Source organism: Drosophila willistoni (assembly GCF_018902025.1).
Source record: "Drosophila willistoni isolate 14030-0811.24 chromosome 2L unlocalized genomic scaffold, UCI_dwil_1.1 Seg196, whole genome shotgun sequence".
Taxonomy (NCBI): Eukaryota; Metazoa; Arthropoda; class Insecta; order Diptera; family Drosophilidae; genus Drosophila; species Drosophila willistoni.
The window spans coordinates 7,607,414-7,632,623 of NW_025814048.1; the positions used below are offsets into that span (position 1 = coordinate 7,607,414).

Consider the following 25,210-nt stretch of genomic DNA (forward strand, 5'->3'; position numbering starts at 1 on the left):
TTTCGATAGGTTTTGCTCCGAAATGTCGATTTTCGATAGGTTTGCTCCGAAATGTCGATTGTTTTTGCATTCGCACCGGCGAACTAGTTCATACCGTTCTTTTCCCGCTCACGCTCACACATACAGATGTGAGAAAACTAACAACACGCTTCTTGTAAAATTGTATTTAAATTGCGAGAAAAACTGAATTAAACATTAAATAAAACTGTAATAAGATTTAAAAACATGTCCAAGCCTGAGACCGCCGCCGTGGAGGCCAATGAAGAGAATTCGGTGAGTAATATAACATGGATACCAATTTTTTCTTGCGGCGAGTGACGCGGCTTGCAAAATGCAAAAAAAAAAAGAAAAAAAAGTTGGGGAAGAGAGTAAAAATTTTCCATGACACCGAATTTTGCAGAATGAGACAACTTCGGATGCGGCCACCAGTTCCTCGGGTGAAAAGGAAGCGGAATTTGATAACAAAATTGAGGCGGATCGTAGCAGACGCTTTGATTTCCTGCTCAAGCAAACGGAAATCTTCACCCATTTTATGACAAACAGCACAAAGAGTCCCACAAAGCCCAAAGGCCGGCCAAAGAAGATCAAGGACAAAGACAAAGAGAAGGATATTGCCGAGTAAGTGTAAATGACAAGATGTAAGACTCTTTATGGCTAAAATTTTTTTTCTTTTCTTTTAGTCATCGCCATCGAAAGACCGAACAGGAGGAGGATGAGGAACTCCTGGCCGAGGATTCGGCTACTAAGGAAATATTCCGTTTCGATGCGTCACCCTCGTACATTAAGTCGGGTGAGATGAGAGATTATCAGGTGCGTGGTCTCAACTGGATGATATCCTTGTATGAGAACGGCATTAATGGCATCTTGGCTGATGAAATGGGTCTGGGTAAGACCTTACAAACTATATCCTTGTTGGGTTATCTGAAGCATTTCAAGTGAGTAAAAACCTGGAATTCTCTGCGAGTTCTTTTATTTATTGGTTGTCGTTTCTTTTTATAGAAACCAAGCTGGCCCCCATATAGTAATCGTGCCGAAATCCACCCTGCAGAATTGGGTGAATGAGTTTAAGAAGTGGTGTCCTTCACTGCGTGCTGTCTGCCTGATTGGTGACCAAGATACACGTAACACATTCATACGTGATGTCCTGTTGCCTGGAGAATGGGATGTTTGTGTCACCTCCTATGAGATGTGCATAAGGGAGAAATCCGTTTTCAAGAAGTTCAATTGGCGTTATCTGGTCATCGATGAGGCTCATCGCATTAAGAACGAGAAATCCAAGTTATCCGAGATTTTGCGCGAATTCAAGACAGCCAATCGTTTGCTTATCACTGGAACACCCTTGCAGAATAATCTCCATGAGTTGTGGGCTCTGTTGAATTTCTTATTGCCTGATGTATTCAACTCATCCGAAGATTTTGATGAATGGTTCAATACGAACACTTGTCTGGGCGATGATGCTTTGATTACCCGACTTCATGCAGTCCTCAAGCCTTTCTTGTTGCGTCGTCTAAAGGCTGAGGTGGAGAAACGCCTAAAGCCGAAAAAGGAAATGAAAATCTTTGTTGGACTCTCGAAAATGCAACGTGATTGGTATACAAAGGTATTGCTCAAGGATATCGACATTGTGAATGGTGCCGGCAAAGTGGAGAAAATGCGATTGCAAAACATTCTCATGCAGCTGAGGAAGTGTACCAATCATCCGTATCTGTTTGATGGAGCTGAACCAGGTCCACCATATACCACCGATACCCATTTGGTCTATAATTCGGGAAAAATGGCTATATTGGATAAACTTTTGCCCAAGTTACAGGAGCAGGAATCTCGTGTCCTGATTTTCTCACAAATGACTCGCATGTTGGACATCCTGGAGGATTATTGTCATTGGCGGAATTACAACTATTGCCGCCTGGATGGTCAGACGCCTCATGAAGATCGTAATCGCCAGATCCAGGAGTACAATATGGAGAATAGCACAAAATTCATATTCATGTTGTCCACAAGAGCCGGTGGCTTGGGAATCAATTTGGCCACAGCTGATGTGGTTATTATCTATGATTCCGATTGGAATCCCCAAATGGATTTGCAAGCCATGGATCGTGCCCATCGTATTGGTCAGAAGAAACAAGTGCGTGTCTTTCGTCTAATCACTGAGAGCACGGTGGAGGAGAAAATTGTAGAGCGTGCTGAGGTTAAGTTGCGTTTGGATAAAATGGTTATCCAGGGCGGACGATTGGTCGACAATCGTTCCAATCAGCTAAATAAGGACGAGATGTTGAATATTATTCGTTTTGGCGCCAATCAAGTATTCAGTTCCAAGGAAACCGACATCACAGATGAGGACATCGATGTCATTTTGGAGCGTGGTGAAGTTAAGACAGCCGAACAAAAGGCTCAATTGGATAGCTTGGGTGAGAGTTCCTTGAGAACTTTCACCATGGACACCAATGGCGAGGCTGGTTCGTCATCAGTCTATCAGTTCGAGGGAGAAGATTGGCGTGAGAAGCAAAAACTTAATGCTTTGGGCAATTGGATTGAGCCGCCAAAGCGTGAACGCAAAGCCAACTATGCTGTGGATGCCTATTTCCGTGAAGCTCTCCGAGTATCCGAACCAAAGGCACCAAAGGCGCCACGCCCACCCAAACAACCGATTGTCCAGGACTTTCAATTTTTCCCACCCCGCTTGTTTGAGTTGCTTGACCAGGAGATTTACTATTTCCGCAAGACAGTGGGCTACAAAGTGCCCAAGAACACGGAACTCGGCTCTGAGGCCAGCAAAGTGCAGCGTGAGGAGCAGCGTAAAATTGACGAGGCCGAACCCCTTAGTGAGGATGAATTTCAAGAGAAGGAGGTTCTACTATCCCAGGGTTTTACCACATGGACGAAACGGGATTTCAATCAATTTATCAAAGCCAATGAGAAATATGGCCGTGATGATATCGAGAATATAGCCAAGGATGTGGAGGGCAAAACACCTGAAGAGGTTATCGAATATAATGCTGTATTCTGGGAGCGTTGCACCGAATTGCAGGACATTGAGCGCATAATGGGACAAATAGAGCGAGGCGAAGCCAAAATTCAACGGCGTTTGTCTATTAAGAAAGCCTTGGACCAGAAGGTAATACTTCTTCGTTGATTTTGTTTCTTTTGTACTAACTTGGAATCCTTTTTTTATTTTCACAGATGTCTCGCTATCGTGCTCCATTCCATCAACTTCGTTTGCAATATGGCAACAATAAGGGCAAAAATTATACAGAAATTGATGATCGTTTTCTTGTTTGCATGCTACATAAATTGGGCTTTGACAAGGAGAATGTCTACGAAGAATTGCGAGCAGCTATAAGGTAAATATTAATTCACGACATATTCATCGACATCCCATGTCATGACATATTCCTTTTTTTCTTTGCAGAGCTTCACCCCAGTTTCGTTTCGATTGGTTTATTAAATCCCGCACAGCTTTGGAGATTCAGCGTCGTTGTAACACTTTGATTACCCTAATCGAACGTGAGAATCTCGAGCTAGAGGAAAAGGAACGTGCCGAGAAAAAGAAAAAGGCACCAAAGGGTGGCACTCCGGCGAGTAGTGGCAGTACATCTAGTACACCGGCTCCACCACCCCAACCCAAGGCCAATCAGAAACGTAAAAGTGAAGTGGTGGCCAGTAGTTCCAATGCTAAGAAGAAGAAGAAGTAAACACAATGACTATTTATATATATGATATTCACATGAGATTTAGTACCCTAAAAAAACAACGCATATAACTACAACAACAATAACAACAAAAGCAGCAGCATTAGTAATAGAATACCACACATACGATTTAAGAAATACCCTACAAAGCTCTGATTACTTAAAGATTTATCTTTTGCATGAAACACATACGTAAAGCATAATTTATCAAAAAAAAAAAAACAAATAAAACAGAGGCAGTTAATCCTTCGAATTCATACATACCAATAATACGACACCCCACGCTCCCTTCCCTCTCATACGATTAAATATATTATATATTATTAATTTTCATTCATATTAAATTCCACTTAATTGTATATCAGTTTTTAAGTAAAATATATATGCCGATAAATGTTACAGAACAAAAAGAAAACCACGAAAAGTCTTTAAAAACTCTAGAAAGGTTTCCAAATAAATACATGGGCCGAGGTCAAAAAGTGAAGAAGACGGTGCAAAGAAGTATACATAATTGAATAACACTTTGCACCTTCTGCCTGCTTGACTACCGTTAGGAAGTCATAACTAATTTACAGTTATTCACAAAAGTGTCATCATTGCTGCTGAGCAAAGCCTTTCAAAAGAAAAAAAACAAAATATCAAAAAAGCTGAAAGTTTTTATAGCCTTGCAGTCCTCCTCTTTTTGTGTAATTCATTAATACACAGCCATTTCTTTTTCTTCTACCCCATCGCCTTGTATATGCTTTGTCACCCATTCATATACAGTTTAAGTAGCGTTGCGTCTGTGTGTGTAAGTGCTCTGCTGCTCTCTTGATTCAAGCAATGACGTAGTAGGCTGCTGGCAGCGCTGAGCGGGCGCGTTTGAGCAGCGCCGATTTGTATTGACTGTAACTTGTGTTCTATTTATGTATCTGATCGGATTGAAATTTTAGGATCTTATGTTTTATTTTCAAAGCTATCACATATATATGTAAGTAAATTTCCTTCTGAAACGGCTCCTTCTGTGCGTTACAAACATCTGAATACCCTGCAAGGGTATAAAAAAGGGGAAAAAGAAACACAACCAAAAAAATCACATCAAGAATAAATATGTAAACTCATGATGAAAATAATAAGTACACCCATTAAAATTTAACTTTTTTGACTTTAGATTAGCAAAACTTTTCTTCCTATTAACTTTATTTAAAAGTTACAACACAAAAAAATGTAATTGCAGAATTTCGTGCTTGAGGAAAATATTAAGTACAAATCACTGAAAATCTATTTTTGTTTCATTATGTGATTAATATCAAATGTATTCACCTTTATTTTACCGTTACTTTTTCCATCCGATTGGGTATACTCTTAATCAAAGCTTGGCAGGACTCTATCGAAATCTTCTTCGACGCACTCCCTCAATTGTCTATTGTTGGCACTTTTTTCTGTTTCCGACTGATTCTATAGCTTACCCCACAAGTATTTGTATTAATGATTAAGCTTTAACTTTTGTTAATTTATGTACAATGTATTACATTTCGTAAAATAGTTTCGCCATTTTGTTGTCGTTGTGCAATTGTATTCCTATAATCGATATTGATTATATATCAAGGATCGAAAAAAAAAAATTGCAATATTAAAACTTTAACTTAATTAAGCATATTTCTTCTTTACTTAAATCGACCCAAAATTCGCAACAATTTAAATTCAAGAGTTATGTTTTTTATGTATTTGTCTTTTTGTCGGCACATACAAAGAATAATAATCCTAGGAATACAACATTTATAAATTCTATGAATTGCAGTTTTTCTAGTCATTAAGGTATAACACTCACATATGTATGTTCATATATCAATACCTTATGAAGAGAGGTATATATGTATATGCGTATACATAATGTAAAAAAATCTTAGAAATTAATATCATCTTGTTTATGCAGTCAACGCACTTCGGTTGTGTGTGGTTTATGTATGGAATGGCATTGAGTCCATGTTCAACATGGTCTTCTTGTTGGGATCAATTCTGGAGTTGTAGTAGTTTTTTTTTGTTTGTTTACTTGTTGAACTCTTGCACTCAACGCTTATTAATGTTTGCTCTCACTCTTGGAGTGTACCTGCTTCTCAATTAATACTAGTTATATATTGTTGGCGATCCAACTCCCAAGCGATTGTCTCCCTAATCGCTATCGCTGCTGTACATGTCAATGATCTCACCGATACTGGCCACAGCTCCGGCAATTAAAGCCAAAATGGCGAATACGGCAAGCAAAATATTCTTAATCAGTTTCCATTTGCACCATCCCAAATTGGGCCACAAGTAGACAGTCTCCACAACACTGGGCACAAAGATACCCAGCAAGGAGAAGAACACAGCTCCCACCAAACTGATGAACGGTTCCAAGTCGGGAATGGCTTCGGCAACGGCGCCAATTATTAAAATAATGCCAGTACGCAAAAGGATCTGTGTGATATTGTGCTTTTCGGGGCTGAAATTGTGCTTGATTTTACGCCACAGAATATCGCTGGGAATAAAGAACTGCAGGCCAAAGGTGAAGAGAATGGCCACAGCCATCAACAGTTTTGCGGTATCGCCCAACCAGTTGCCATATGGCAGATTGAGGGTGACACTACCACGAACTGCATCTCCGAATCGCACATAACCGAAGAAGCCAATGATGGCATAGAGAGCAACCACCGTGAACATGGAAATATTCAAGACACCAGGACAACCCAAAAATTGTTGAGGCTTTCTCATTGAATTCTCCACTGGCATAACAGCTCCAATACCCTCCATGGCAAAGATGACGGTTGCAAAGAACAATGGGATACTTGAGGCTTTCGCTATGAGCGGCTTATTGGAATACACAAGCGTTTCATCAAACATATAATACAGGGTAATCGCAAATGTGATCACAATGAATATGTTGGCCATCAAAGAGAAGGGCACCAACCACCTAAGATTCCTAATCTGTCCAATGAACAGACATGGAATAATGGCAAATGCAATATAGATGCGTATATCCCAGGTGATGCCGCAATCATAGTTGATTACATCATGGAAGGATTCGGCAATGAACACAACATACACACAGGATGCAGCATAGTAAGTAGCCATCAGAGCAATGTCCACAAATTGCCTGCAAAAGTGAAATGAATTCATCTATTAATTATCCCTAAATCAAAAGGAGATCTTCTTATCTGAACATACTTTGCAAAATTGGAATATCTTCTAACGCCCTTTGGTCCATATTCAAAGACTTTCTCAGCCGTTTCAGCGAATCCCAGAGCTGGCACTTTAGCATCCCGGCAAATGTTATGCGATGTTTTGACCTGTGGGGAAAAATAAAGAAAAAAATAGTGAAATTAGTATTCGAAAAGTCACTGTAAGATGGAATATTCCTCTATATAGTCTAGATTTTTAAAATATTCTATAGTGATTCCCCTTAAAAGCATCCTAAGATTAAAGACTACCTATAAACAAAGTTTCCTATCGAGCGCAATCGATATTTGGCAATCTCAAAGTTCACAATGACTTGGCCAATTTGCAATTTAGCCACTATAAATCTGTATTTGAAGTGGCTGCTATATATGTATAATTGTTTTGTGGTGATTTTGGCATTCTTGGAATAAAAGTCTGATTTACTTGGAGAGCTAAATTTTATGGATTATTACATGTGTCTGGCAAATTACTTGCATTTTCTGGGAAATCTTTAGACACTTGGTAAAGTTGATTGATAAGCAATAAATAATAATAATAAAACCTTCAGACTGGCGCGTAGTAGTAGTATGTAACTTTGATAGTTGCTTTGACTGACTGGTCACGAGTTAGTTACTTAGTTACGAGAGATTAGTGGACCTCTTATCAAGGTCTCTTAGTTTTGCCAATATTGACAAAAGACCCAGACATGGAGGTTGAATTACCCGAAATATGCTCTACGTCAGCGACGAAAGCTCACCTGGCATTAACTGCTAATTACTTAAGTTAATAATCCGATGGATCAGGTGCTAAAAGATGGGGATTTTTTGCCTTCATTGGATTTCGCACACTTACCAAAATGTGAACGCAGTGAGTGCAGAGGAAACCAACGATAAGTGTCATACACATGCCAAATACAAGACCGGCATTGTGAAAGGCCATGGGCATAGCCAGAATTCCAGTGCCGAGAGAGCCCTTCAGCAAATGGGCCAATGCACCGCCAGCACTGGCACCTTTTGGATCACGATGATCGAAGGGATTATAAGGATCTTCACTCAAAGCGAGTTCATTTTTTTCTGTCAAATTTGCCCTAAAGAAAACCAAAATGATGATTATTATACAAATGGATTAGAAATCACCCGGAGAAAGCTTACTTGGAACTGAAATCATTTTGCAAGTTCATTGAACTTGTGTAAGGCGGTGGATTCTCTTGTGTTGGCGCTGTTGCTGATGAGTATGTTTCCTCATCAGCCTTAAATCCTGCATTGTCCGTCATCTACAAAAAAAAGAAATAAATAGATGAGTTTTAAGCTAAATCGAATAAAAAATCGGTTGCGCAAACAAAAATAACCTAATAATTCATAGATACGTTCCTTGACTTTTACAAATTTTTTCAACAAGTAAAAGTTTTGTTCGCAAATTTTAAAAATATTTGAAAATTTGTACTCAATAACTTTCATAATTGTATATACTTGTGATTTTTAAAAAGTTCTCGAAAGATTTTTTACTTACACAAAAGCACTTTATTAATTAGGTATACAAAATTGATTTTTCATGTCTAATTATTAGATTTAAGCGTGGAAAGATTTGTGGCCTGAGATCTTTTATTATATATCTTCATGGAAGGGTCAAAAAATTGTTCTCGGGGAACCATTAAAGAATCAAGATTTTTGGCACAGTACATTTAAGGGTAAAAACAGCCGACAAAATTTAAAAAAATTTAAAATCCTAGAAATCCAGAACCCTGAATCCTGCTAGAGCTCTTTTTCAGAGGCTAAGACGTAAATCTTTTAACACTATTAATAATAATAATTACAAATGAACACCATAAACATTTTTGTACTTAAAGAAATAGGTATAAAATAGTTTTCTTTTGGTGTTTTGTGAGTAAGAAGTATAAAATTTTATCATAGTCAAATACTAATTATTAAATATCATGAAATATAAATACAAATATATGTTTACTATATGGAAAATACGTATGTATATATCACGAGATCGTTCCATCATTTCATACCCATCGATCTAATCAAGAATTTGCAAAAGGTATACAAAGTTATCAAAGGTCTTTGCTTAATAAATGAATATTTTTGTATGTATAAATGTGGATGATATCTTAGAAAATAAATGAAAAAGGGTTTATCTATTATAATTTAAAGGTTGACAATGCCCTCTTAGTTCAAACTAATTTAGAAGGGATTTTAGCAGTTTCTTTTCTTTTCGGATTTTTTCTTTTCTTTTAACTAAATGAAATATTCAAAGTTTTACCACATAACAATCTGTATATCAACTATATTGTATAGGATTGTTTTTTAAAGTGAATGAGACTAATCATGACCATCCCAGCTAGCTTTTTATAAAGTTTTTTCATATTCGAATAATTTTCTAATTATAAAAGAAAAAGTGATAGCCTAGTTACGACTATTCTTCATGAATGGGTTATGGTCCCTTCTTTTTATTCAGTTTCGACTCTTTTTAAAGTCAGTCGTAAACTTATTTAATATAATATTTTATATAAATCATACTTTGAGCATATAGAAGAATCATATTCATGTCTTAATTCATAAGTTCCTAATCCTATTATTAGAAAATATTTCTGTACGGAAGTATTCTAAATTCACTAAGCCGAAATTAAAAATCAAAAGTTTTGCGGTTTCTAAGACTTCCTTAGAAAATCTAACTTTTAGTTGGTTTTAGGGGCGCAAAACTTACTAAAACAAATTTAAATGAGTTTAAAGTAATGACTAATTCTACAGTAAATTTCCTCTTGTAGAAATGAATGTTTGAAACAGTTGTGAGCTCTTGGAATTAATTGGGTTAATAGACCGGTAAAAGTTACATAAAAATGACTATAGCCCACTTGGCAAGGGCTCACAAAGATAGGAAAATATTGGCTTATGAACCAATGTGGTTTTGATGTATCGATTGCACACAAATCCACAAAGTAACTTTAAGATCATAATCGATTGCACACAAATCCACAAAGTAACTTTAAGATCATAATCAATATACTTTGTGCCGTGGGCACGAGATCCATTTTGGTTTTGTTTTCCTTTTGATTTGTTGCCATGGCTAATCCACTTAAGTGTTGGCCAGGCGCATGCCAATCATATCTTATCTTCTTATTCTGTTTAGTACGTGTATTACAACCAACACGCCGAGAGATTACAGATACCTAAGAGTCGATCGTTATCACCACTTAACGTCTAGAAGAAAAATAATAGACCACAATTATCGATCGACCACATAGACCATATTCATAAAAATTTGTTTATGGCACATTATAAAGAAAAAAATAAATAGCAAATCTGCGTCCATCAGGTAGTTGTTTTAAAATGGAAACCAGAATTAACTCACATTTTTATAATCTTTAAGTGGATTCACCATTTTGGGCTATTCCCGGTGTTATTGAACTAAATAAATGTGATTATTTACGGCTGCATAATATTATCGGTTTATAAAAATGTTAAAATGTATATGATATAGATTAGTAATCTATTTTTAAAGGACGTAGCTACTAATCTTTTTGTTGTAATTTATATATTGGATTATAAACTCAAATAGCAGATTAAGGCTCCTGTTCTTGAAATAAACTATCTGAACTCTATGGTCATATAGACATCAGAAATTTCCATGTGACTTTTTGGTGATAAAGCGGTTTAGTAAGTACCTATAAAAAATATGGAATTTTAGAAACAAACAACATTTATGTAATAACTAATATTTGTAGATTACAGGCCCTAGCAGTATTCTGACTAATTACTCAAATTCTATTTTGCTAGCTGAAATCTGAAATAAAAAACCTTTACATGGATTGCTTAACTCTCGCCTTTACAATCGCCACAAAATCAAACCAAATAACTAGAGCCAATTAGTAGCTATTAAAGATAGAATAGCAATTTTTATTAGTAGATTAGGAGAGTAAAGTTTCTAATTACACAGTACAACCGATTTTAATTAGTCATACTATACCTTTAAAAATTTGGAACCTTTTATGACCTATATACGGTATGATTCTTGTCATAATGAATAGACCATTTTTATATATATAAAAAAAACAAAAAAGGAAAACCTTGTCAAAATTTTGGATTTCATTAAAATCCAAAATATAATATCGAATCAGTGGGGTTTATGTTGAAATAATTCTCTCTCAACTCAATGCATGCATGATCACACACATAGGAATATATATATGTAACTTTGTATACTCTCTCTCGAGATGCGTTAAAGAGAACAATGACTCGATGAGAGACAAATAGAAGTTAGTCGCGAATAAACTGCACAACCAACCACACGCATTCTGTTTTATTATAACAATAGTTTATAACGATAATGAAACTCTTTAAAACTGTTATTATTATTTAATAATAATAAAGCTTTTCTAAACTGTTAGGAAATGGAACTCCGGCAAGTTTTTAAAGATTTCATTTGCTTTAATGTTGAAAATATGATCACAAAGTGATTCTTAAAAGCTATCGAGTTTGTGACTTTACCAACGATCTAAGGAATGCCAAAATTAATTACAATTAACAAAATTAACTTAAATATTTATTCAGATTCAAAATTACTCCCTCGAAGAAAAGAACAACAAAAATTTAAAGTTTATGTTTTAATTGTTTTAAAAAGCTTGGCATGTTTAGACAAAGCACTTTTATGTAGGTAGTTTTTTTTCTTCCTTCAAAGACTTTTGAAAACGATCTTTGGATATTTAACTCCTTTTTGGACACTATATTAAGATAGCCACTTAAATATTTTAAAAAGGAGCCTCTCTCATTTAAAGAAGAAGATATCCAAAAAAAGTTTTTAAGACCTAAATCATTCGGTCAATCGGTCCACCGAAATTTTGGTCCGGTCCGGATATAAAATTGTAGAATTTCAAATCTTGCAGGCAATAAATGAAACATTTTAGGTAAACAATGAATATTTGCACTTTTCTTTTCATACTTTGGAACTTGACGACTGTTTGCTTTGAGCTGCAATTTTAAACTGCAGGGAAAAAAAACTGCCTTCTCTATTTATAATCAGTTACATAGTTATTTGTAATGATTAAGAAATTCTAACACTTTGTTCATATGAACGTACATACATATGTGTATACAAAGAGCAAAATGAGAAAATCAGATCTTACTTTTTCTAGTTTTTTTGTTTACCTATAGAAATTGTGGTTTTGAAGTTACTGAAAGATTGTTCTTATCTTAAATTTTTATATGTGAAACTGTATATCATAGTTTGTATATGAACGCATATAATTTATAATGGGAGCTTCCTATTAGTCATTTTCCAATCTATCCATATCTGAAATGGAAAATATACCTTAAAAAAAAAGATTCGAATACAAAAACAACTGTCAATATTTCTTTTTAAATTAAACTGGAAATATAAAAATTTCAAAATAAAATATATATTTATGTATGAGGACTTGAGTCGAAGCATTTAGAAAATAAAAGATTGACAAATAGTACTCAAAATATATGCAATAATCTCACTCATTTACCCAAAGAATCCATCATTTTTTTTACCTTTGCTTTTTTGCAGAGATAATTATAAGTATTTCTGTTGATAAACCAAAAGTTTATGTGTTTATTTATATAATCTATCAATTAAATGATTTATTTAATCTTTTTATTTTATTATTCAATTCAAAGTAAAACTTTGTACTTTGTAGTAGCGTTTTTTGCTATGATTAAAGGCCTTTGAATATTCATATTATAGTCAAAATTGTTTTTTATATTCTAAGCAGAGTCCTAGATTTTTGATCCATATTGTTTTTCTTTAAAGAAATAAGTTGGGCATAATTTTTCGATCTCTTTTTAATTATTATTTATGATTTCACTTTGATAAAAATGTTCATTAAAATTGGTTTGAACTGTCCTTAATCCCTTACATCCTTTTTGCATAACGAACAGAACTTACTTTTCAACTTTTTCTTATTATAACCGAAACGTTGAAAAATGAACCGCACGCGTCTTTGGGCCAAAAGCAACTGAATGAATTAAAAAACGGAACGGAGTTAGGCGTCCTCGGGCCAAGGCGCCGAAAAGTGTCACAATGTGTCCAAAGGTGATAACGACTTAGAGCAAGACAGGTAAACGGTAACAGTAATTAATAAACACGACGAATTTTTTTAGTTGTTTAGTTGGTACCAACAAATAAAGCCAATAATAATAAAATACTTAAAGCTACCTTTAAAATCAATTATAGACGCCAGTTTCTCTGATAAGGCGAACCTGCAAGAAAGTGATAACCAAACAGGCCAGACCAACCAACCAACCAACCAGCGGAAGATGTCCAAATCCCTCACAGACCGCCAACTGATTTATATATGAACTTTCGAATAACATCATTTAAATATGAAGTATTAATATGATAATTACCTACAATTATTATAATATTTGTACATTCATTAGCACCTAAGAATTTCTATGGAAATTTAGCTTTCATTTATAAGAGTTTAGTCTGTATAAAGGCAGATAAGATTATTTCAAATATAGAGTGCTTCTTTATACTAAAGTACAGAGTTATATAGAGAGATAGAGAGACCTACTCACTTGTAAGTTACTTTCAAAACTAATGGCATTGACACGATTTCACAGACATCGATTACAATTCATTTCATTTTTCATTCATTTTTCTAAGGGTCATCGAAACTAGATTGGATTACCTAATCAAAAGTATCGGTAATTAAGAAAACTAAAAGCGACAAAAAGCAAATAATTTAAATTCTTAATTTATTGCCCAATATAAGTATTCATGTGTGTATTAATCGGTAATAAATCTTTATAGTCATATTTGTGTTGGGTTACTCAGTGCTAGTTACTTGTTATTGTTTTTGCCTTTTGGATTTATATGACATCAGGTGCTAGTATAATGTGAATCATATCGGTTATGGTTTCATGATTTGCTGTCACATTATCTCTAACCGATAGCGATTACCACTTGCATTGAGTTCTCATTTAAGTCATATTAAATTCGTTTTCCCTCGTAATCAATGAGGTATATTAACTTAATTAAAACATTTTTGCGTCATAGATGATGTTTGCCTTTTTTTTTTGGGTTTTTTTTTTTTACACCCCATAAATTATGATCATGCTAATCAGACAATCGATTTTATTTTTTCTATATGAATCTTCTTTATCGTGTCAGGGTACCGAAATAGTAAATACGTATTATATACTTATATGTATGTATAATTCACATGTGGAAAATTTTTTCTAATGACAGAAACGGAACTAAATTTGTCACTGTGTCACTGTGGGTGATGTTATGGTTTAATATTTGAAATATAAAATCAAAATTATTCATTGAAATTTTCCCGGTCTAAACACTAGCCCCTGATTGGTTCTACAACTAATTCAGGGCTGTTATATTGGGCTCTGACTAATTTGATGCTTTAAATTATCTTCATTCTAATTCTTAATAGTTAGGTAGGTTTTTGTATAACTTTGAAATAGTTTAAGTTCTTAAAACAAGTCAAACCTTTCGATCAGGTTGGTTCGAGGTCAATCTTAAAAAAAAACGAATATTTTGAAGGCAACAACAAATGGGAGAAGGTGTAAAGATTTTTTAACAACCACCTAATGCAATCATCCGCAGGCTCTTTAGCAAAGTCCACTAAAACTAAACGATTCAGACTCTTTAGCAAAGTCCATAATTCCAATAGCCAAAATATAAAATTTTTTTGAAACAAATTTTAAGTGTTTTTTCCAAAAAGTTTGTTTTTAAAAAAGATGAAATCACAAATTATTGAAAATATTAAAATTTCCTGATCCATCTTTGGTATACAAATATTTATTAATATTAGATTGGTTTACGCTTGTAACATTAAACTATAAAAATCTATTCCTAAACCAGTATGGACTTATGAAAATCTACTATTGAGCACAGCTTCTAACGTCCAATCATCAGTATTCATGACTTGTCAACACTTAAGACCTCTAAAGCGATATCACCCACTTGATCATCTTTTAGGCCCCTGTATGGTTAATAGTTTACTAGATATTTACTCAAATTTTCATTAGATCTAATGACTTGAAGCAATGCTAAGCATATTTTTATAAAACTTGCTTATTCTTCCAACGAAAGATTGCAAACCTTAAATAAACTTTTAACAAAAAGCCAAGTAAGGAGTAAAGATCTTAAATTCACAAGTTTCTTAATATTTGAAATTATGATAAAGGGTTGACTTCTGATCTGTTCGTTTCGCTAAATGCTATCTAAGATAATCTTACAGTTTATAACTTTCAAAGCTCTCAATATTATGGTCATTAATTAATTGTTATTTATTCCCAATTTAAGTTAAGGCATCTTAGTTGAAAGAGCTATGAACTAACCCAAATCCCAGCGAAATCCATTGACTATTCTATTGAACAGGCTAATGTTTTCAGTTTTTTGGAATCTTCATCGGGATAAGGTCAGTTCTTACTGTTTAAAACGAAACCGCAAATTTAAAAACGAATGAAGAAAAAACCGTTTAAATTGTATCACTTTGATTTGTAATCATTTTAAATTTAACCATTCTGCAATACCTGCAAATAGAAGTTAATAAATTAAACAGATAAAGTCAGAAGACATAATCGTATTTTACCCACCCTTAGAAAAGCTGCTAGCAGTTCCATTTTCTTTGCTTTCGATTTTGAAAATATTAAAAGTTACAGTTAAATTAGAAGAAACCAAATAGAGCTCAAAAGTGTTTTAATTAGTTGATAGTTTTACTTTTAGTATGTAATATTATAAATTTATTATAAATCTTTAATGGCAACTAAAATATTGAGATTCAAACTTAAAATTGACTCTAAAGTTTACTAGATTACCATTTCCCAGTTCATAGGAAAGTTTCCTTCAAGCTTCAAGACCTTTAAAAAAAGGGCTCCATTCGCTCACTCAAAAAAAAAGAAGAGACAAAATCGACACGATTTCCCCATTTCACGTAGGATATGAAAAATAATGTCAAGATCTTTTTAACCATTACATAAATCACGGACCTGTCCGAACACAAAGGCGAAAAAAAAAACGAAAATGAAACCAAATTATATGGACCTTCAATTCGTAATCATAACTATGCATTCCAATTTCTCCTTTGTCTTCCCTTTTTTTTGCCAGTTACGCCCCAATCCAAGTACCGTTAATTGTTAAGTGAATTTCAATTAAGATCCACCACAGAGACAGAGACAGAGACAGCGGGAAGACAGAGGCAGAGAGTCTTTTTGGGTCAATGCATTGCATTAAAGCCAAATTAAGTAAAATCAACTGGTTTTTAAGTTTTTTAACTTTTAATTTTTTTGTTGTTTTGGTTTTGCTCCCCGTTCGCCTCACGTGTTATTGAGACGATCAAAAAACGATCCGGCTATCGACTGGCAGTCAATCAATTCGGCAATTCATCAATCTCACATTGGAGGTAAGGTGGATCAAGTTGGTGGCCTTATCAACCTAACTTTCAATATGCCAGCCAACACATTTTCATACGATGAACTTTCGTTTCAATATCAACTATGTTCATATGTATATCAATTCACTTGACTTTATCAATAATAAACGAAAGCTACAAGTAATAATGACACAATGACAGAATCTGGCTCATTATGAAATAACAAAAGGTAAATAAATTTAAAGTTTATTGCACCATACACAAAATTGTTAATGTCGTTGGAGTTGTTGTTGCTGTTGCTGTTGGTGTTGCCACAATAATTTGTTTAAGTCTAAAGTAGCTGGCGAGATAAAACTAAGTCAATAATATTTTTATTATATCCAATTCTAGTCTTCGTATAGACCTTATCAAAAATAGAAAAACACTTTAAGAAATCTAGCAGTAGAGTTTATTAAAGGGCGATGACTTTGACAATACAGTGGAAGATGGGGTAGAGGGAATGAGAAGGAATGGAAATGTATTTCTATACCATTACACTAAGGGAACATTCATTTTGGCAAAAATGTGGCAATGTTTTTGTTTTTTCTAGATTACAGAATGTAGAAAGTAAACTAACACAATATTGACATGAATATTTAGCTGCCTAGAAACAAAAATGATATTCCTTTTATATTTATAAAGGAAATTACAATATTTTTCATTGAAAAAATTATGAAATTATATTGAATATTTAAATTAAAACAACTTAAACTTAATTAAAACAGCTTCTTATTAAAAGAACTCTTAAATTCAACCTAACTAATATGAGCTGATGTTTGTTAAATATTGAAAGTCCCTACGAAATATTACAATTATGTTCTTCTTCAATTGCTGTTTATAAAGTCTTACAAAGTTTTTTAAACCATGAAATTACACAAATCTCCAAGTACTTTTAATTTCACATTTAGTGCAAATATTTTATGCATTTCGAATATACTTATGTAACTATACCAAAGGAGCTCAACTTCAGTTAAGACAGTTCAAAACTAAACAACAATAAATTATTACATTAAAGTAAAAGGAGTAAGTAAAATTTTTTAGTCTGATGAAGGGAGAAGTTTAATTAAATTTATGTCTTTACTTAAAATAAAATTAAAAGATATTTTGGAGGTATCCTGGACATTTTTTTTAGAGAACTTAAGGAAAATTTTGTACAATTTTGAAATTTTTTGGCGGATTGAATAAACATTTCTTAGTTCCGATTTGTTTTTTATTAACATCAAATATAACTAAATGTTGGTTGGTTTATTTCAAGTTTAGAAATATTAGTCAAATTTAAGTAATCTTATTTAGACATATTTAAATATTAGTCAAATAGTCAAAATATATGTCTGAAAGGTTCCTACAAGAAAGACGCCTAGAAGATCCTATAGCATTCGGTTTTTACCAATTCGAACATTTATTTGTGTTTAAGTAAGTAAATGTTTTAACTACACTTTTATCCGAGGTTGGCTAAAATATTAAAAGTACCATTTTTTTATATTTGAATTTATAAAATATTTTAAAATATTTCAAATTCCAGTTTATATATTTTGAAATCTTTAAAAAGATATTCCCCAATATTATCGCTTGTCGACATTGCACAAACTTTTCGATTCACAAATTGACAAAATCCAATTTAAATTGTTCTTAGGGTTTTCATAATTATTCAACACTTAAAAAAAAACTTCCCTAGTCCTTGCAATTAACTTTCATTACTACAATCAGTTGAATATTAGCCAAAGAAAAAAAGGAAATAGAAATTCCCATTTCCTGGGATTTCCTTAATTTACAACATAAATATAAATAAAAATTATTAAATTATTGCCTACCTTTATTTGTTTTATTTGTTTGTTTAAATGTTGACTTAATTAATGTCTCCTTAATGTATATTTTGTATATTTAAAATATTTGTTTAAATATTTCTTAACTTGTTTGTCTTTAACATTGACACATAAATTTCTTTTGTTTACTTTTGTCACCAAGGCGTTAATTGTGGCCAGAGATTATGGTAGATATGCCTACGTTTAGTTTAGTTGAAGTTTATTTTTTTAGTTAATTATTAGCACCATTTTGTATTAATTTCAGAATTTTTAAAGTTTGATTAGCACACACACACATACGTCACATACTTATGATAAGGTCAGATTAAGGATTACTAATAGAAAAGGCGAAGAGACCCGCGCGTTCCGTCTCTTTCTCTCTCTCTCTTTCTTTTACGGATTTGTTCCAGTCCTGTTTTGGCTGGCGATTTTGTTGTTAACTGTCTGGCGATCGCTTAGTGACTGATATTAAGCCAATGTTTGTGCTTGAATTTGTTGCTGCTGCTGCTGCCGGCGGCACAGGTAGCGTCGATGCCAGCAACACCAACAACAACATCAGCAACCTTGTTGCTCGTTATAAAGCATACAAACATTTACCTGGAGAGAAAGAGGGAAAGAGCGAGAGATATAGCCGGGACAGCGTTTGGGGATGAAAGGAGACGCGGAACACGCAGTCAGCTGAGAGGGGGGGTGACAATTAGCGCAGCAATGGGCAATGACAATAAATGCTACAATGACGCAGGTGGGGCGAAGTCGGCCTACTCTCTGTTTGTATGTGTGTGTGCGTGTGCGTGAGAGTCTGTGTGTAGGTGCTTTCTACACATCGAAATTCAACTTTTGGCCATTGCTCATACGCCGGGTGGGATGCCATTGTCTGAGGAAGATCAACTGCAACTGTATACGATATCGTATCGTATATGGTCTTTAAAGATAAACTCGGTTAGAGATTTCGCTTAACTAAAGCACAGTATTGAGCTGATAAATGTTTTTTTTTTCTAAATGATAACAATTTATTAACCTTTAAATTACTGAAATTTTTCCTTTTTTATTTCATCATTATCATCATCATTGTCATCAAGGGGCATTCAACCACCTAATATTAGCGCTTAGTGTCCAAACTTGTTCGATTTTAAAAAGATGTTATGCCTATAATATTGGATAAAGTATAGAAATGTATGCATCATCTGTTGAATCTTCTGTTAACTTAGAGCCTAGCAAGAAGTTTGAGATATTTATTCTTAGTTTAGTATTTAATCATAGTCCTGGAGATGAATGTGAACTTCCCTAATCACTTAATTATTTATAATTTTAGAAAATTTTAAAATTAGCTTAATTACTTCTACAACATTTAAACCATGATTAGGTTTGTCACTTTAAAAAAGGCATAAACTTTTATAATAATCACAAGAAAATCGTTTTTCAATAGACACATTTCTTCTAGTGAAATTCTATTAATCAATTGTTTTTTTAGCATTTAGTCAGTTAGTTTAGTAAGTTCTAAGAACTTAAGCCCGAATTAGTCAGTTAGTTGAGTAAGTTCTAAGAGCTTAAGCCCTAATTACTTAAAAAAACTAACTTTCCGCTGAATATACTAACATTTTTATAGGCAAACCCAACATCCTATATATTAAACGTATTACAACTAATCCAAAACGAAATCTAGTCCAATCTACCAATCTGTCAAATCTACCAATCACCACAAACAAACTTCCTATTTCTATTTATCATGATTTAGACTTTAAAATATTTCAACTTGAAATACTTACTAAGTGTTGGCATAAGTCTGCCAATTTGGCCTAGTTTCTTGACATGCCTAATTTAGGTCCAGGTAAAGAAAAATAATATACATGCCTTTTCTTTTAAAGTCAATTACTTTTACAATACGGAGAACACTTACCAAACGACACCCTGTATTTTTGATATACTTTTTTTTGCAGACACAATGTCTGCCCATATTGCTAGCCAACACTACACATGATAATCTTACTCACTTGCTGGTCTCCTGGTCCAATTTTGGTTACATCCAAACAACTCACTACACAAAATTGAAGTGCATTGAACAATTTTGTGTAATTTTTAAGAATTTGTGCGACATTTTTGCAATCGTTTTATGGTGACTTCGGTTGGGTTGGGTTGGGTTTCCTCCTCTCCTTTCCACTCCTCTTAGTATCTGTAAGTGGATACACCATGGCAATTACTTAGTGAGTCTGCTCAGTTGGTTATTGTTGGCCATTGTTGTTGTTGTTGCATTTGCCTTGAGGCGTCTCTTTAAGTCAGATCATGGAGTTTTCTGATTGACTTGTTTCAAATGTTGCAGCGACTCTTGCTGGTTACTGGTTTTTGTTTTTTTTTTTGTTGTCTAACCATAATATATGAAAAACGTTTTAGTTTTGTTTGTTGATTGCTGCTGCTGCTGCTGCTGCTGCTGGTGGGTTAACTCTCAGTGGGGCAGTGGAAAATTTTTATTTAATTTTTATTTTTTTTTTCGTTAACGTCAAAAGCTATTAAATGAAATGCAATTTTCACGTGATGCGCATTTTGAAATGTTTATCTACGAGTTTGAAATAATTTTATTTCAGTTTTAATAATACAGTAGACACTAACAAATTAGAACTTTTAGAAATAAGCTTTAAATTAAGAATAGAAAATTACTAAAAATTTTTTTTTGTCTCTTAAAAAATCACTTATTGTTAGTTTGTTATGCTTTGTTAAAAAAAGTATTTTTATATACAGCTCACTTCTTTAAAATTGAGAATATTATAAGGAAATAAATTTAATATTTCCTATTCATAATAATTTGGAGAATATTTACTTATTTAGAGTATATGACAATGTATTGTATTGAGATAAAATTTAAGTAAATTTACAACAATTTTTTACCCCAGCATGTTGGATTAATATCTTCATCTCTATGTCTCTATGCAAACTAGTCTCTCAATTTTATTGTTATTTTACAAAAGTTTGTATTAAAACTTTGATTTAAAATAGGAAGTACCTACTTTTGTTGGAATAAGCTCAATCGGATCCAATTTGGTTGAAATTGTAAGTGGAATACTTCTAAAAGTAAACTGCTCAGAACAAAAATGAATTGTTAACTAACAGAAAAGAACAAGATTTAGTTCTTAACTAAATACTTTACTATTTGCTTTGAAAAGGTATGTCTAACAATTTAAATAGTTTATAACTTAAAATTACCTGTCAGCAAAGTGTTTCTAATTTACGATCGTCTAGTGTATCAATTTTTTTTAAAGGGGGATTTTTGTTAAATTACTTTGCAGTTTGCATTAATTGTATTTTTCCATTTGTTTTTAGCTCATTTAAAATGAGGATGATCTAATTTTAAGGTACACGTAAATATTGCAAATAATTGTCGACAATTCTTTATCTCCTTTATTGACGTAGGAACTTTAGTTGACATGTGCCACGATTTGTTCTCCAATTATATAGAACAAGTAGATAAAAAACCTTACATATCCATGAATTTCAGTGACTTTTCGAATAAGGTAGAAACATTATCTGGTTCGTGTAAAAAACCTTACATATCCATGAATTTCAGTGACTTTTCGTATAAGGTAGAAACATTATCTGGTTCGTGTATAACTTTGATAATGATTGGATACAAGGTTAATGAAAATATCTGTTTCATTTGTGTAGAAACTTAATATCCGTTATCATGTTGTGGAATCGGCTTAAAGATTTATGATATCTCGTCTTAATATTGACTTCTGAATTGGCTAACAGTTGAAATACACATATCAATAAAATGATAAAGTTTTTTATCAACTCATTTTTCTTATCAATAATAGTTGATGTTCTAATAAAAAGAAATACTTATATGATATCGAAATCACACAAAATACTTACCAATAAATTAAATGACCTGACAGGGACTAAATTATTTTGTTACTATAAAGATATGGAAATGTTTTTTGTTTCGTTGGGTTTTTTTTTTTAATGGACTTGGAATTAGAAGTAAATACATTAATGGGAACGGTGGATCGGACCATTGCCTTATCATATCTGATATCATATAATTATGCATCTAATTATGTAAGGAACGGAACTGAGAGAGTTATGTGTTTTTTACTCCAAATTCTTTTGAGTTTTGTAACTTGTTAATGGCAGATGGTTGTGATTTTCTAAAGAGTTTAAAACAATAAATAAATCATTATAATTATTATTAATTATTCGTAATAATTATAGTTTGGTGTTGCTTAAATTATTATAATTATATATGGTATAATCTACAACAAATCTATTGAAATTTAATTGCTTAGTCAAACTAAAGGTTAACATATATAGCAAATGGTAATAATGATGGCATGTCAATGTATATATATTATTATGACTGCATTAAAGATAACACAAATTGCATTTTCAAATAGAGTTGTTTCCAGTAAACACAAACAATAATGCAACTAATGGATTACATTACAAAATTGGTAAATTGAAATGGTATTATTCTGAAATGGTATAATTCTGAAAAACTCTCAAGCTAAAAACAAAGGTATAAAGGTGATAAGGATATATGTATGTGAGTCAGGCCCAGCTGTGACTTTCTCAAATATTTTTGAATGACAGTTTGAGCCCTGTAAATCATGTTCGTTAGATGTTCTGCAGTTTTTGAACAGACACCAACGTTAATAGTCGCATTGCATATACGCGCAGTAAACATCGTGTTGAAAATTGTGCTAAAACGTTTTTTTGACGATGAGAAATGAAAATCGTTGTCATTTTTGGACATTGAAGTCAATTTTCTTTTATATTTTTTATTATTTTTGCCATTGAAGGCCTTCATAATAAATAAATCATAAAATCACAACAATTTGTGTGACATTCCTTTCATATTTTCTCATTTTCAGTCACAACTGGGCCACTTCTTTTCGGCCCAAAAAAAAGTTATCCAGAATAAATTTGTTCCAAAATTTTTTGAGTAACTCTAATAAACACACTTTCTTTGGAAAAAAAATTGCGTTTGGTTAAAACTAAAATATTAAACTTCTTTATTTTTAATTTCCCGGAACTGAGGAAAAATGTAGAGTTTTTTTAAATCCCGGGTCACAACTGGGCCCCCTCCCCTACATATTTTATTTAGGCGAACATTTTAAACATAAAAAAGCTTCGCTTCAAAACTTTTAGAAAACACCTTTTTGAAACACCAAAATTAGTCAAAAATTACTATGCGACGAGGTCTAACAATTACCAACTATAGTCTATGACTTGCTATTTAAATAGACTCAATTTATCGATAAAACTATATATTTAATTCATAAATATTTCGTGATATATAGTTTTTTGGTTTGTCAAATTATGAACTATACATGTATATGGCTAAATTATACATATGCAGAGCACATACATATGTTCTCCGTGTAATGTATGGATTTTAAGGTCAGAGTTTTCTTCAGTTTATAAAAACAAAAGCGCCATTCCTATGAATTTTCATAGTTTTGACTTTGTGGATTTTGATCCGTTTGTTAAAGATAATGAGTAATGTACTGAATAATATTTAAGTTTTTTAATAATATTTATTTAAATTTCTTTTTTGAAGATAAATGGAAAAGAAGCACAACCTTGAATGACGAAACGAATGACAAAAATCTCCCAACAGGATGGAAAAGGAAAAATTTGTGTTTTTACTTATGGATTACTAACAAAAGGTATGTAACTTATTTTTTTAAGTAGCATCTAGTTTGTAGATAAGTGGACACCAACTTTAACTATAATGCTGTTGTTAGCGAATTTGAACCCTAACTTACATAGGTGGCTTTTCCATTTCGATGAAGCAATACTGAGAGGTGGTTCCATTGGAGACAGTGGAAAAAATTTAATCATTTAAATAAAAGTTAAAAATATATCATTATTTCTAAAACATAACGTCGGTGTGAGGTGGAATCTGCAGTTAAAAGCTTTGTCGTTCTTTTTTCGCTTCATGTAGTTTGAATTCCCAACTACTTTTAGCGTTGAAGATATGGTTATGGTCATTACAACTCTAGATTCTTTAGCGAAGTCTGCTGATGATAGAACTTGGTGGTTCTAAAAACATCTATACAGACAACTTGCTCACCTTTTGTGCTGCCTATGATTCTAAATCTTTTAAACCAGTAAGTTTTATTGACCTCAAGCTGGCTGAAACCCAGTTCTGATTCAAAAAAGGTCGAAATCTAGACAAATAACGTGTTTATATAATAAAGTCGATGAACTTTCTATGACTAAAGTTTTTATCTGAGTCTGTGTCCATATATAAGCTGTTAATTGATTTTGTAATCAAATATGAATGCATTTTCTAAACTAAATATTAAGAAAAGATGAGGTTTATTATAATGATTCATATTTAAACATAATTTTTAAAGTCATTATAAAGGAATCGACAAGCCATTAAAATAGAATTTGATTCTATCTACTGTAATTATTCACCGATATGTCTGGATCTTGGAGAATCGCTATAATGAAATTGAATTGCTTAGATCAAGCTATTAAGCAAAAAATATAAACAATCGGGAAGTTTATTCACATGTCTTAGATCTATGTATAACTTTTTGTATTTTAATGTATTTTTAATGGTTAAACCGTATTTCTCATGAAAATCAACCGGAATTACGTCAATATATTACATCGTGAATTCCTGGAAGATGTTATACAAAGTGTAAGTGCTGTGTATTTCAATTTTCGTAAGTTAGTCCTATCACTCACTCTCATTACAATGCAAATCATGCCTCAAATATTTTAAACCTAATTGAATTAAACGCAGAATATATCAGAAAAATGAACAGTGAAAAAAAATTAAAATGCATAAAACTTGTTATTTACTCTTTTTTCAATGCTTAAATTCGCAATGCGTAATATTTTTTTCTTTTTTTTCTTATTGTATTGTATATTGTATTATAAACAATAAATAAATTGATTTACTTCCGCAATTGATTTCCGGATCTGCCTTCGTCTGTGCATTGTCTTAGCGTGGGGATCGAATTGATCGAGTTCAACATTGAGTAATTAACTTATTAGTATGCATACTACGATTAGCATTAGCTCTAAAGATTGTTGCTTCAGATTTGAATTGAATAAAGATTGTTGCTTAGATGATATGATGAGTCAGCCAAATCCATTGAGAGAGAAATCGAGAGACGACACTGACCTTGTCTGGT

General features: G+C 32.9%; 2 protein-coding genes across 6 annotated transcripts; one reads left to right on the forward strand and one right to left on the reverse strand.

Moving 5' to 3' along the window:
• Positions 1-100: 100 nt before the first annotated feature.
• LOC6640030 (chromatin-remodeling complex ATPase chain Iswi) lies at positions 101-4,107 on the forward strand. The gene is made up of 6 exons (XM_002063059.3): positions 101-273; positions 401-618; positions 681-935; positions 1,000-3,115; positions 3,181-3,341; positions 3,410-4,107. Exons 1-6 carry the CDS (start codon positions 226-228, stop codon positions 3,690-3,692), a joined length of 3,081 nt encoding a protein of 1,026 aa, XP_002063095.1. The 5' UTR covers positions 101-225; the 3' UTR covers positions 3,693-4,107.
• Positions 4,108-5,371: 1,264 nt separating this feature from the next.
• LOC6640029 (proton-coupled amino acid transporter-like protein pathetic) lies at positions 5,372-21,119 on the reverse strand. Of its 5 annotated transcripts, none has more exons than XM_015178759.2 (5): positions 21,065-21,119; positions 8,015-8,136; positions 7,716-7,950; positions 6,873-6,994; positions 5,372-6,801 (listed from the first exon to the last, which is right to left on the reverse strand). In XM_015178759.2, the coding sequence occupies exons 2-5, from the start codon at positions 8,134-8,136 to the stop codon at positions 5,841-5,843; spliced, it is 1,440 nt and encodes a 479-aa protein (XP_015034245.1). In that variant the 5' UTR covers positions 21,065-21,119; the 3' UTR covers positions 5,372-5,840. The 5 variants fall into 5 exon arrangements, with proteins under 5 accessions (XP_015034245.1, XP_023037923.1, XP_002063094.1 ...); XM_023182155.1 differs by lacking the exon at positions 21,065-21,119 and adding an exon at positions 20,057-20,159; XM_002063058.3 differs by lacking the exon at positions 21,065-21,119 and adding an exon at positions 12,774-12,832.
• Positions 21,120-25,210: the final 4,091 nt, after the last annotated feature.